The sequence below is a fragment of the Scylla paramamosain genome, chromosome 13, assembly GCF_035594125.1.
Source record: "Scylla paramamosain isolate STU-SP2022 chromosome 13, ASM3559412v1, whole genome shotgun sequence".
NCBI lineage: Eukaryota > Metazoa > Arthropoda > Malacostraca > Decapoda > Portunidae > Scylla > Scylla paramamosain.
This window is the reverse complement of record NC_087163.1, coordinates 23,296,841-23,309,584: the sequence shown is the minus strand read 5'-3', so window position 1 is coordinate 23,309,584 and position 12,744 is coordinate 23,296,841. Positions and strand designations below refer to the sequence as shown.

Below are 12,744 nucleotides of genomic sequence, written 5' to 3'. Positions count from 1 at the left end.
ATATACTGACAGTGGCAGTGCAATCTTCATTAAAAGTGTGCGCCAAAATATATCGATAGACACGGAGGTAGATGGACAGGTAGACAGGAATAGACAGATACACAGAGCGACTCGTGTCCAGTAATTAGAAATATGCATCATTTACAGAGAGAGAGAGAGAGAGAGAGAGAGAGAGAGAGAGAGAGAGAGAGAGAGAGAGAGAGAGAGAGAGAGAGAGAGAGAGGTCTATATTCTGAAACACTGCTCTCTCACCACAATTATTTTCAAAGGCCACAGAGATGACTAGCCAGGTTTTCAAGAGTGCTTCTCCCGTTAATAATGCAGAAATCTTATTAATTTATCACTAAAACAATAAATAAACACCTTAAGAACCCGAGTAACTTCAAATAGAGCCTTTTGACAGTGGTGGAGGTGCTGACACAAGTGTTTCGGAATATGGTCCATTAAAGATAGGGTGAAGATTGGTGTTAAAGACATTAGGAGTGTGTCACAATCACTTGCTTCAGTGTCAATAATCAGTTTGAGGTTATTGCTAAACACTCGGAGACGAAATGGCAGTGGGGCGAAATGAATGTTTATCTTTATTTCCAAAGCTTTCCAATTCTCGCCTCATATACATAGAGTTAAGACCAAATTAACTTCCACCTCGAATCTCATCATGATACCTCCCCGAGGCGAGACACACACACACACACACACACACACACACACACACACACACACACACACACACACACACACACACACACACACACACACACATACATACACACATAAGCCCCAAAGCAAAGTTTTTGTTTTCTTTTTCTTTTATTCTCTGTTTGTCTCTCTTCTGTCGCCTCCTCCCTCCCCTCCCCTCCCAAACACCCACCACTACAAGGCCTCGGAACACTCGCTACCAGCCCGTGAAAATTACTATGAACAAAAAAAAATGTTATATATATAAAAGAAATACGGTCGGTTGACTTCACAGCCATCACTTCACGGAATAAATGAATTACTGTGTTAACGAATTTCTCTCCATGAGTCAACAAACAAAAATATGGACTCACACAACGTAGTTCACGGCGAAAAAATAAAATAGAGACCCTTGTTGTAAGCCACGAGGCAGATAAAAAAAAAGATGAATAAAAAATGGGGGATACAAATGAATGTAACTAAGCGTGGCGACCTCGTTCACACCTCCGGAGCCTCCACGCGGTGTAAAAATGGATAAACACCCGGCGGACAGCAGCGGCCCGCCTGTCCCCTGGCTGGTGCTCCCCCCCAGTCCTGCCAGACCTGCCGCGGGATGGGAAGTGAGGTGCCGCCCTAGAGAAGCTCCTGTGTGTGTGTGTGTGTGTGTGTGTGTGTGTGTGTGTGTGTGTGTGTGTGTGTGTGTGTATACGTTCTAGATAATATTGAACTGTTACTCTGTTTCATCTCCTCGTGCCTTCAGCATGTTAGAATTTTTTTTTTTTTTCGTTCTTCTTTCATTTTTCAGCAGCACACTCGCTTTACTTTTATTTTCTTCGTTATCTCTGGTTACCTCTGGGAAATATTAAACTATTGTTGTGTTTTATCATCTCGCGCCTTCTGTTAAGAAATACGAGAACCTTCCTTTTTTTTATATATCATGCTAAGTTTTCTTTCATTTTTTTCCATCCAGTGCGTCACATTCGCGTTACCTTCACTTTCCTCGTTATCTGGAAGTTAGTCTCCCTCGTGCGGACACAGGCACGTGGCACTTGAGTCCCTCTTTCCCCCACTCACAATAACAAGCCACGGACGGGAAGAGGAAACAACTTCACCCAACCCTCAGGAAGCAGAAATGTCAGTAAATGGGAAGAAAAGCTCCACTGAAGATTGCGTATCACAGGGACAGATAAAAGATGCCGTGCCGAATAGATAAAACTCGTCCATGCGCAACTTCATTTATCTTGGGGTTCAAAATTCTGCCGCGGACAGCAGGACAGACCAGGCGGGGCGAGCAGCGGGGAGGAAGTGACCGCTGTGCCACTCCGCTGTGGCTTCCCTTCCACCCACCCGTAAGAATTAGCTAGCAAATAAAAAATGAGTAAATGTCTGAAAAAAAAAAAAAATTGCAAGGAGCGAGGCATAAGGAGAGACAGCTATTCTGAACTCTGGCGTCGTTTGCTACTGTTGCTTTAATGACAGAGGGACGCGAGGGTTTCCAGAATGGCTGAGGGAAATGGATTGATAAGAGGAGACGTACTCGTAAAGCAGGCATCTTCTTTTCTGCGAAGGACAATGTAATAAGGCCGAGGGAGCGTGTTCCTGCGTGCGGCGGACAATAAAACCCGCAGCTCTATTATTTTTTACGTCCCACGATTGATAATAAAAAGGAGTCCACATCTTGTTTAGTGAAGCTGCGTCTCCCCGGCGTAGAGATGAGGTTGAGGAGTGGCGCTGTTTTTGTGGCTGGCGAGGGGACCGTCTCTGCCTCTCAGTTCATTCTCTCTCTCTCTCTCTCTCTCTCTCTCTCTCCCTCTCTCTCTCTCTCTCTCTCTCTCTCTCTCTCTCTCTCTCCTCATATTTTTCCTTCACTTCTCTTTCTCCTACTACTCTTCTCTTAATACTCGCGGAAATAAACATAAAGATAAATAAATGAAAACCTTAATCCTCAGATTCATCAACATCATCGTTACTTTCATCTTCCTTCTCATCATCCTCATCATCGTTATCGCCACCGTCACCACACGCCGCCCTGTCCCCCACTGCGTGCCTATTCCATGTTCTGTAATGCCCTCTCCAGTCCCGCTGCGTGTCAATTAACTTATCACAGCTATTTTAATGGGGCAATTAGGTGATTCATTCTGATTAACTAACTGATATTGACATTCTATCCAATTCACTCTAGTTTTGTGTGTACATTTTTTTTTTTCTTTATTCGCCGTTAATTGTTGGTGATAATGCAGGTGACAGGTGTTTGTGATTCCCTCCCAGCGGCGCGCTATTTTTCACACCAGCTTTCATTGCGTCACTTATTACGGGCGTCACAGTCGCTTGTAGTCGATACTCGGAGGTGTAATCCAATTTGTCCCCGTATCACAGGTGTTTTTGATGTCGGTCCCCCCTCAGAGCTGTTCGCGCAAAACGTAATTAGCATGCCATTACAGGTGTTGTGATCCCAATTTGGGCTCCCATCACGCCGGAGGGCGGCCACTGACGGGGCACTTTCTCTCTCTCTCTCTCTCTCTCTCTCTCTCTCTCTCTCTCTCTCTCTCTCTCTCTCTCTCTCTCTCTCATATATATATATATATATATATATATATATATATATATATATATATATATATATATATATATATATATATATATATATATATATATATATATTTGCATTGAATTAATTAGCATTTATCGCATAAAAGTCTATCCGTGATGAATATATGTAATCTATGTGAAACAGGTGTTTCGAAGCATCATCTTGGAGTGCAAAGAATTCTCTAAGGCAGTTAACCAGAATAAGAATGTGCGTGCATTTGACACAGATAATACGTATTTCTGTCGAAGGACGCGAGAACAATTTGCACCACTTAGCCAAGCGGCGCAGTGACAGTGGGTGTGTTCTTACCTGGCCAGACGAGGGCAAGCAGCAGCAGCAGCGGCAGCCGAGGTACGGAAGTTGTCCTCATGATCCTGTGTGAAGGGTAGTGGGCAGTAAGGCTGACGCACGCACACTCACACACTAACGCAGTGAAGGCGATATAAGTTGTCTAAGCACTACTGGAAGCCTGGCGTGTGTAGCAGATATGTGTAGCTGATAATGTAAGAGGTGAAGGAGACATGATATAGCGTCTCCTGGGCTCCAGCTCTCTCCTCCTGCAACACGTTTCCGGTTCGTGTTTCAGTTTTGTTCTGGTTCAAAGCGGTCACTGTTTGGCAGCACAACAGCAGGTTCCGAGCCTCACTTCACCCGCGCGATATGTATCACGTGACGGTCCGCAGCCCTGCTATTCAGCGTGCCGCGGAGCTCTGAGCTGCATCCGGGAAGGGAGGAGGAAGAGGAGTGGAGGAAGCTGTAAATCATAAGAAAATATATGGTCCGCAGGATGTCGGTATCAAATTGAGCAAATTTTCGAGTCTTCGCATGCTTGACATAGAGTGTTATGGGCCCTGCTGGGTCATGACGGAGGCGAGGGAGGTAAGGGATTTGCGGGGAACGGCGAGGGAGCGAGCATGAAGGTCCCAGACAGGCCGCACCGCCTCAGCTGAGAGAGAGCAGCAGCAGCAGCAACAGCCACCACCACTACGGGACGCTCGCGCCAACTACTGTCAGATGTGACCCAACCCGCGGTCCGAGGCGCACTGACGCTGCCCGCCGCGTGTGCCACTATTTATTCCCGGGAACAATATGGCGCTCACACACACACACACACACACTGCCCAGTCGTGCCTCGTCCGCCGAAGGGAGATCCAGTGAAGCTATTACACACAAATACCACGTAACACACGCACGGTTAGTTCCCCGGGTGTAGAAAACACACATACACACACACACACGTATGCACACATCATGCAGAGGGTGACTGGAGTCTGTAATTATATCCGGCCAGTGGATAACGATGCAAATTAATTTATATATTCAGAGGCAACAGGAAAGGCGGCAAGGTTGTTTACACAGACAAACCGCGAGGAGGGAAGGTGGCGGCGGCGGGCCAGAGACCGGGCAAACTTTTGTCTGTGAAGGAAAGAACCAACGGCGGTTCACGAGTGGCATGAGGGCCCAAAAAATAGTAGCGAAGAAAATAAAATTACTATTATACCATTTGGATGCCTAATTAAACTGGTAGATGACTGCATGAGAGAGAGAGAGAGAGAGAGAGAGAGAGAGAGAGAGAGAGAGAGATATTCCTTGCGCACGCACCTGGCTGGCCATATGATTAATCAACTAACTGAGTACACGGCTGCTGGTTGTGTCGCTGATGACTTAATTGAGTGGGCGTGTACGTGCCCTTTGGAACTAACTTGTCCCCCAATATCCCATCTCTCTCGCCCTCACCACGAGCCCTCCTCCCCTACCTTGCTCTCTCGCCTTCACCCGCCCTTCACAACTTCATGTCCCTTTACCCAAGTTCTCCCACCGTCACTTTCCCCTCTCACCCAGTCCCTCCTCCCTTTCCAGCACACTCACTATAAACCTTGTCCTTTCACTTAGATAATCTCCCGTTTACATATGCCTTCTCCTCCTCCCTATTTTCTTTCTATCTCGTCCTGTCGAAGTATAAGTTAATGTCATCTCTTTCAATGGTCTCTACAGGAGTTAAAACATCACTAACCTCACCGTGCTACTCAGAAAAACATCATCCTCTCATAATCTTTGTTGTTTTGCCAGTGGAAAGGTTATCGTTTTCCTTTCTTTGCATCGAAGTTCAGTTTTCCTGTACGTGTTCTCCCCGCCTTCCCTTCCCCTCCCTAATCATTCCCTCTTCACATCCCCTCACTCGTCCCTACAACCCCATGTCGCCTCACTCTAATCCTCTTCATACATCTCCATCTCCCCTCCCGCTCTTGTACCTCGCCCTCACAATCCTTAACAGAAAGCGCCATGTCCCTTCACGCAACATTCCCTTCCTTCAACTCATTCTCTTCCCTCCCCACACTTTCTCCGTGCCCTCCCATACCTTCTCTCATGGTTCCTGTTAAGTCCCCACCACTGCACACTCAGATATAAACGGGAAAGTACCATGTCCCCCCACCACGCATTATTCCTTTTCTTCCCCTCATCCTTGACCCATTCTCTTCCTTCCTCACACTTTCCTCCGTGCTCTCTCTCATGCCCTCTTCTCTCACGATTCCCGCTAACCCGCTACTACTACACACACAGGTATAAAGTGAATAAATTAAACCATCTGAACCTTGCAAAAAGTAATAGATGAATGAATAAATGTCCATTCTCTATAAAAACTGAGAGAGAAAATTGTATTGTTCTCCAGACACACGTGTGGGGAAATGTGGCTCCGAGGGTCGAGGCTTGTCGGAACTGAAGTGTAAATAACAACGATGAGGGTTCGAATTTCACGTAATAACCGGAGAGTGTTTACAGGCAGCCCTCATTGCCCATCACGGCGGAGTCATTACAGATCATTGAGGCCTGCAGTTTTCAGTAAGTGACTTGCCCTCAATATCTGTGTATAGTGACGCCACACTGTTTTGGTCCCTAAGTTGCGGCCGTCCACCATGACTGAGGCTCGTATTCTGAAAAGCTTTGCTCTCTCACCACGACTGTTTTCAAAGGTCACGGAGATGATTATGAGGGTTCTCCAGCGAGTTTCTCCTGGGTGAGATCAAGAGACGGTGGCATTACAGTTTCTTTTTCTTGCAGAGTCTCTTGTTATGGTCAGCAAAAACAGGTAATTTTCTTAACAAACCAATTATTAGCATTCATAAATATTTAAATTATTGACATTTCCACGTCTTATTCGTGTATAATATTGTAAATCTTTTTACATTCTGAAATTCTGCTTTGTCATGAGTGCATCTGAACGAGTGCTTTCCATACACAGAACACCACTTCGATCGTGAAAAGTGAATGGATTTTTTTTTTTTTCTCATGATCCATGATTATATTTCGTGAAAGAGTTCCACCATGGCAGTTTGGCTCCTCTTGATTCCATTTCCTATTTTAAAAATTAATTTAAACTATTTTCAAAATGTCCTCATGCTCCTTCCACACTCTGACTTCCTCTCTCCGTTCTCGGGTTATTTTCTCCTTTCCTTCCATCACTGTTCCCTTTCCCTTTCTTCTCAACCATTACTCGCCTCCCTCTCGTTCCTTTCCCTCGTTGGCATGTAAATCTCGTTGCATTTTGTTGCGGCTGAAAACACATTCCTGCAGCACGGACAGGACCACTTCCTGCATCACCCTCCGGCTGCACACCCTCGTAGTAAGCCGCCGCGTGCCGCCTGTTCCAGCTGCGATCACTCAAAGCAATCGGGCTCCCTCACCCTGGTAGAAACATCATTTCCAATCATCTCCAGCTCCCCTGCATGCCCATCCCAGTCTGTCCCGCCGCTCTATCACAGTCAGGAAACTGCTACTACTGCCACCTACCTCTACGCCTCGCTCACACCACAGCTTACAATTTTCTCTCCTTATGCCGAGGACTAACACTCACAGATGTCAAGATTTAAGTACGATAATGCGTTTCTTCAGACCTAAAAACACAAGACGATAATCGGTTCCTAATCTCTCTCTCCCTGCCTTACTTCACCACACCTGACGGATCTTACCTCCATGTATAACGAAATGTATGTTCCAGTTTATGTACAATCCTTTTCCTCCCCTGTCTGAATCTAGCATCTCTAAGTAGTGAATTCCTTTCACCCACAGGATTCTGTATTAACTTTGAATGAGTCCCTTTGTGTGTGTGTGTGTGTGTGTGTGTGTGTGTGAAATTAATTGAATTTATTGCTCAGAATTACAACTCTTACATTGCTCACCACAATTAAAATATATGTTTCCATTATGTAACATGCCAATACATAAGCCATAATGTTATCTAAATATTTTTTATATTGTATCTGGAAAAGATGAAAGATTAGTTAAGATGTTTATATTGCTACTCTGTATTAATGACCTAAATCTATCAATGGTTGGTCTAATCAATAACATTCTGGAATCAAGTCACGCCTCATTTGACTCTCTGCCTGATTATTACATACGAACACAACATGACATTCATCCCTCAGTAATGAAGAGTCACATTTACCACAGTCTTTCTTGCCTTGGTACACTCAGGTTATCTACCTCCTGTTACTGGTAATCTGTTGTTATTTGTCCTGATTTTAGTCATGGTTATTCGTGATTTAGTCTCTAATCTTTTTTTAAAATAATCTCCCCTGCCAAAAATACACTCGAATAGGATATAATTTTTTACAAATTGAAATTATTTTCCCATTTCTATACCAATTTAGGTGTCTTCATCATTTTCCAATAAGTTTATGAATAGAAAACCTGACTTCTCCTTTTGTTTTATTCTTTTTGTTCACTCTTATAATGTTTACACTTCATAATCATACCACTGTGATTGTTTTCAGTTTTGGTGCCATTATATTTTGTCTGGCCTTGTGACAGTCTTGCCTGCTTTTCCAGCACTGAACATCATACCCAGGCATGCCAGAGTGGTTGCTACACTTTACACACCTTCTTTGTGGTCGGTTCGGCAACACTTCAAGAGCTGTGTCTACAAGAAAATGCTTAAACTTAGTATTTAGGTCCGCTACAGGTATACTATTTGTTTCATAAACATCATCTTCAACTTCTATTTTAGGAACATATTCCTCTGACTTGAATATTTTCCATTTCCCTTCCTTACTATTATCTATTTTGAGTATTTGCGTATTATGTAAATTACCCATCATATCACATAAGCCTCCTAAACACTGAAGTTGAAATTGAACTCCACAACGAACATCTGATAACGGAGTCAAAATTCATTACCTTTAAGTTTTTAATTCTGGTAAAAAGATGAGGTGAACTTATGTATCAACCACAGTAGGATATCTTGTTGTTGCCCTCCATTCTCTGCGGTCTTCTCACTGTTCAAGCTTGTCAGTGTCATATCTGATAACTGTTTCTGGGACTGTGAAGTGAGTTAAGTATGTCACTGGAGATGTTCTTGACAGATACGGTTACTGAAGCAGATACGGCGACTTTAATAATTTTGGCAGTGCCTGGTAATATTACTTCAGAGATCTCCTTGGTAACATTACTCGTAGCTCTCTTGACTCTCTGTGGTGAGTGAAATGTTCTTTAGCTCATTCTCCACTTTCTCTTTGACTAGAAATTCAGTACGAATGTTTGTATTTCCCGCCATGATGTTTGTTAAGGTTAGCTTTCCACTCTCTCCGTGCCTTTTTCTTTGTTTTGATTAGTTTCCCACTCTCTGCATCCTGCATTCTTTATTTTCATTAGGTTCCCACTCCCTGCGTCCAGTTTTATTTGTCTTTATTAGTTTACCACTCTCTGCGTCCCGTTTTCTTTGTTTTGACTAGTTTCCCATTGTTCCTTTTTTTTTATTAGCTTCCCACTTTGTGCATCCTGTTTTCTTTGCTTTTTTATAAACTTCCCACTCTCTGTATTCATTTTATTTGCTTTGATCACCTTCCCACTCTGTGTCTTGTTTTCCCTGTGTTTACGTCCTGAGTCCTCAGCTCTTGGCACTACTGGAATTATTGTTCTGCTTTCCAGTGTGCAAGCCACATCTTGAATGACACGTATATTCTACCCCTGCGTTCATAGTGGCATCAGGAGTCAGCCCGTAGTAGGTTAAGGCTGCACAAGGTTAACTGGATTTGAAATATGTCCAGAATAATAGGAGCTGTCTCGAGTACGTCCGTCCAACCAAGGTGACAAGAGTGTGCGTGTTTGTGTATGTAAGTGTGTCACCTTGCCATGCATGCCACAGAATTGATGGGCTTCTAGTGCTGTGATCTGGTTCTGGTGACTGACCTAAATGCGTATAAATGAAACACACACACACACACACACACACACACACACACACACACACTGTCAGTCACGGCTCATCTGACCCCAGGCGAGTGGTGCGGGACAAAGGGAATGTGCCGTGGCTGTGCCAATGCGCGTGTTTGTGTCAACGTTGGCAGCCGTGATATTACTGCAGGATGGTCAGCCACGCCCCTTCCCCGTCCCTGCCTCGCCCCCACATCCATCCACCACCCACTCACCCGCCCCCGCCTCCATTCCAGCCTCCAGCCCTGTCTGCACCTCCACCTTCCCACCACGCCATTGCCCCTCCCTCGCTCCCCACCCAGCAGTCTCCCTCCCCCAGGCCTCCCGTGTGTGTTTTCGCCACCATGTGGACGAATCCTAATTAAGGTGTCATTCCTGTGCTGGCTGTGGTGAGGGTGACGCGAGAGAGAGAGAGAGAGAGAGAGAGAGAGAGAGAGAGAGGGAGAGGGAGAGAGAGAGAGAGAGAGAAATAGTAAGAAAATAATTAAGATAGAGGCTAACAATACGTCTTAATATTTCAGTCTTAAGTGTTTCTTTCCACATTTCATTTTTTTTTTATTTTTCAGTGTTTGTTCTCCAAAAGAAATAGTTTTTTTTTTAGTTTTTCTTTTTTTTTTCATGTAGGAGGGGCACAGACCAAGGGCAACAAAAAGGGGGGAAAAAAAGGCCCCACTAAAGGTGCCAGTCCCAAAAGAAAAGTCAAAAGGATCATCCAAAATTTGAAGATAAATATCTTGACATCTCCCTCTTAAAGAGTTCAAGTCATAGGAAGGAGGATATACAGAAGCAGGCAGGGAGTTTCAGAATTTATCAGAAAAAGAGATGAATGGTTGAGAGTACTGGTTAATATCTGCATTAGAGAGATGGACAGAATAGGGGTGAGAGGAAGTAGAAAGTCATGTGCAGCGAGGTCGCGGGAGGAGGGGGGGCATACGGTTAGCAAGATCAGAAGAGCAGGTAGCATGAAAAATGTAATAGAAGATAGCAAGAGATGCAACATTACGGCGATGAGTGAGAGGCCGAAGACAGTCAGTTAAAGGAGAGGAGCTGACTAGATGAAATTGTTATTATTGTAAACTTGTGGCTCCCCTTGTCTGTCGTTGTCACCACCCTTTTTTTCCTCACGTTTATTTCCTCCTCCTCCTCCTCCTCCTCCTCCTCCTCCTCCTCCTACACCTGTTTTCCTTCTTCTTCCTGCTCAGTACTTTACCAGTTTTAGGTGTAAGGCACTGGTAAGTTTTTATTCGTGTACTTATCAGCGTGCGATGAACGTCTGGATGAAAAGCAATAGGAATGTTGGTGGCTGGATGTGGCAGCCAAAACAAGTCAGGTCTGCAGAGTTGGCCGTGTCAGCCAAAACCCAGGATATTTGGATTCCTTATGTAGGTTGGGATGTAGTCCGCGTCTTGTAGGGCTGTCACTGTAAGGGGTTTGAACTTCAACGTAGTCGGAAGTGTTGGCTAAACATCGAGGTACGCAGCTACACGATAAATTAAAGAGTTGGTTGAAAAAAAAGTAGACTCATTCCACATACGAGAACGTAGTGAACAATGTAGTTTCTGTAAATATCTGCGTATAATTTGTACATATTACAAAGAAGAGACCCCCGAAGACCGTCCTTCCCCTCATCTACACAAATCCCAAGTATTCGTCTTACGTAGGAATTAATTAGTTTAATCGCCTTTGTACTCATTATTCGTAATCTTCAGTTCATGCTTGATATTATTCTCTCCCTCTTGTTTTGTCCATCTCCTCATATTAATCATCCATTCCTTCTCTTCCTCTTCTTTTTCTTCTTCCTCTTCCTAGTTTTGAAATTTTGCTTCAGAAACGACACAGTCTTTCATTTCCTCTCTGTTTTGTTTCACTATTTAATTCCCTCCTTTACTTTTTGCTTTTTAGTTTGACTGTCTTTTTCATCTCCACTTCGTTTTTTTTTTTTTTTCTCTCCCTCTCTCTTCCTCCATTTCCTCCCTCCCTCCCCATTCTTTTTTCTTCTCCCACTCATCTTTAAGTGTCTTCTTTTCTTTCTTTTTTTTCGTATTATTGCCGTTTTTGCACACACACACACACACACACACACACACACACACACACACACACACACACACACACGCGCGCGGATAAGTCCATAAAGGAATAAATTAATGAATCAACAAGCAAACGGACAAGACATTAAATATTCGAAGAACAGTATTGAGAAAATAAACAACAATTGTATCTAAACACTCTCACTTGTTCCCGTGCCCTTCCCCTCCAGCCCTACCTCGTTGCTGCTCCCTCACACGGCCACCTCAGCGCCACAAAACACTGCCACCCTCTCCCACAATCCCTCAATTTATCTGCCAGGTTCTCCCTCCTCCTCCTACCCCCTCATCCTCCTCCTCTTCCTCCTCCTCTGCCTTCCTCTCTTCTTCCTTCCCTCCCTCCCTTCCTCCCTCCTGTCCCAGTTCTCACCTCAGTGTTGCTTCATCCAAAACAAGGCATTTTATCACTTCCTGGTGGTGAATTTTGCGCGACTGTTTCGTGTCGCCTCCCCCGCCCACTCTCTCTCTCTCTCTCTCTCTCTCTCTCTCTCTCTCTCTCTCTCTCTCTCTCTCTCTCTCTCTCTCTCTCTCTCTCTCATTTTTTCCCGTTTTTTTTTTTTTCTTTTTTACGGCATTAAAATTTTGTTTGCCTCTCACAGGTGCGTGTTAACACTGGTGGCCGTGTTTTTAGTGAATCCCGTGTCTCTTCAAAGTCCGTGTTATCTTCAGGGCTCCTTGGTGCACTTGTCTTATGCCTAATTCGATGGTGAAATGAAAATGTGGGTGCCGAATCTCTGAAAATGTTGGTGTTAGGCCCTGAAAGTGACGTTACATTCTTGAAATTTATGTTACACTCTGAAATTGTTGATGTAAGCCCCTGAAAGATGTGGGTTTTAGTTCTTTAATAATGAGGATGTGATGTACTGTACCTGGAAATGTTGATGTTAGCTCTCTGAAATTGTTGATGTTATACCCTAAACTTGTCGATGTCATGTGCCTGAAAGTGTTGATGCTATGTGACTGAAAGTGTTGATGTTATGTGACTGAAAGTGTTGATGTTATGTGTCTGAAAATGATGATGTTATGTGGATTAAACTGTTGATGTTATGTGCCTGAAAATGATAATATTAGCTTCCTGAAAGTGTTGGCGTTAGATCTCTAAAAATGTTGATGTTATGTGCTTGAAAATGATGATGTTAGCTTCCTGAGAGTGTTGGCGTTAGGTCCCTGGAATTG

At 44.1% G+C, this 12,744-nt stretch overlaps 2 protein-coding genes across 2 annotated transcripts in view; one reads left to right on the top strand and one right to left on the bottom strand.

The window, feature by feature from the left end:
- The window catches only part of LOC135106537 (cell adhesion molecule 3-like), a 147,575-nt gene extending 143,244 nt beyond the window's left edge, over positions 1–4,331 (bottom strand). Inside the window, exon 1 of the mRNA XM_064015685.1 lies at positions 3,578–4,331. Within this exon, the coding sequence (XP_063871755.1) occupies positions 3,578–3,638 (61 nt within the window). The 5' untranslated portion in view covers positions 3,639–4,331. The remainder of the gene's footprint in view (positions 1–3,577) is intronic.
- The window catches only part of LOC135106536 (longitudinals lacking protein, isoforms A/B/D/L-like), a 183,774-nt gene that overhangs the window by 92,846 nt on the left and 78,184 nt on the right, over positions 1–12,744 (top strand). The window lies entirely within an intron of this gene.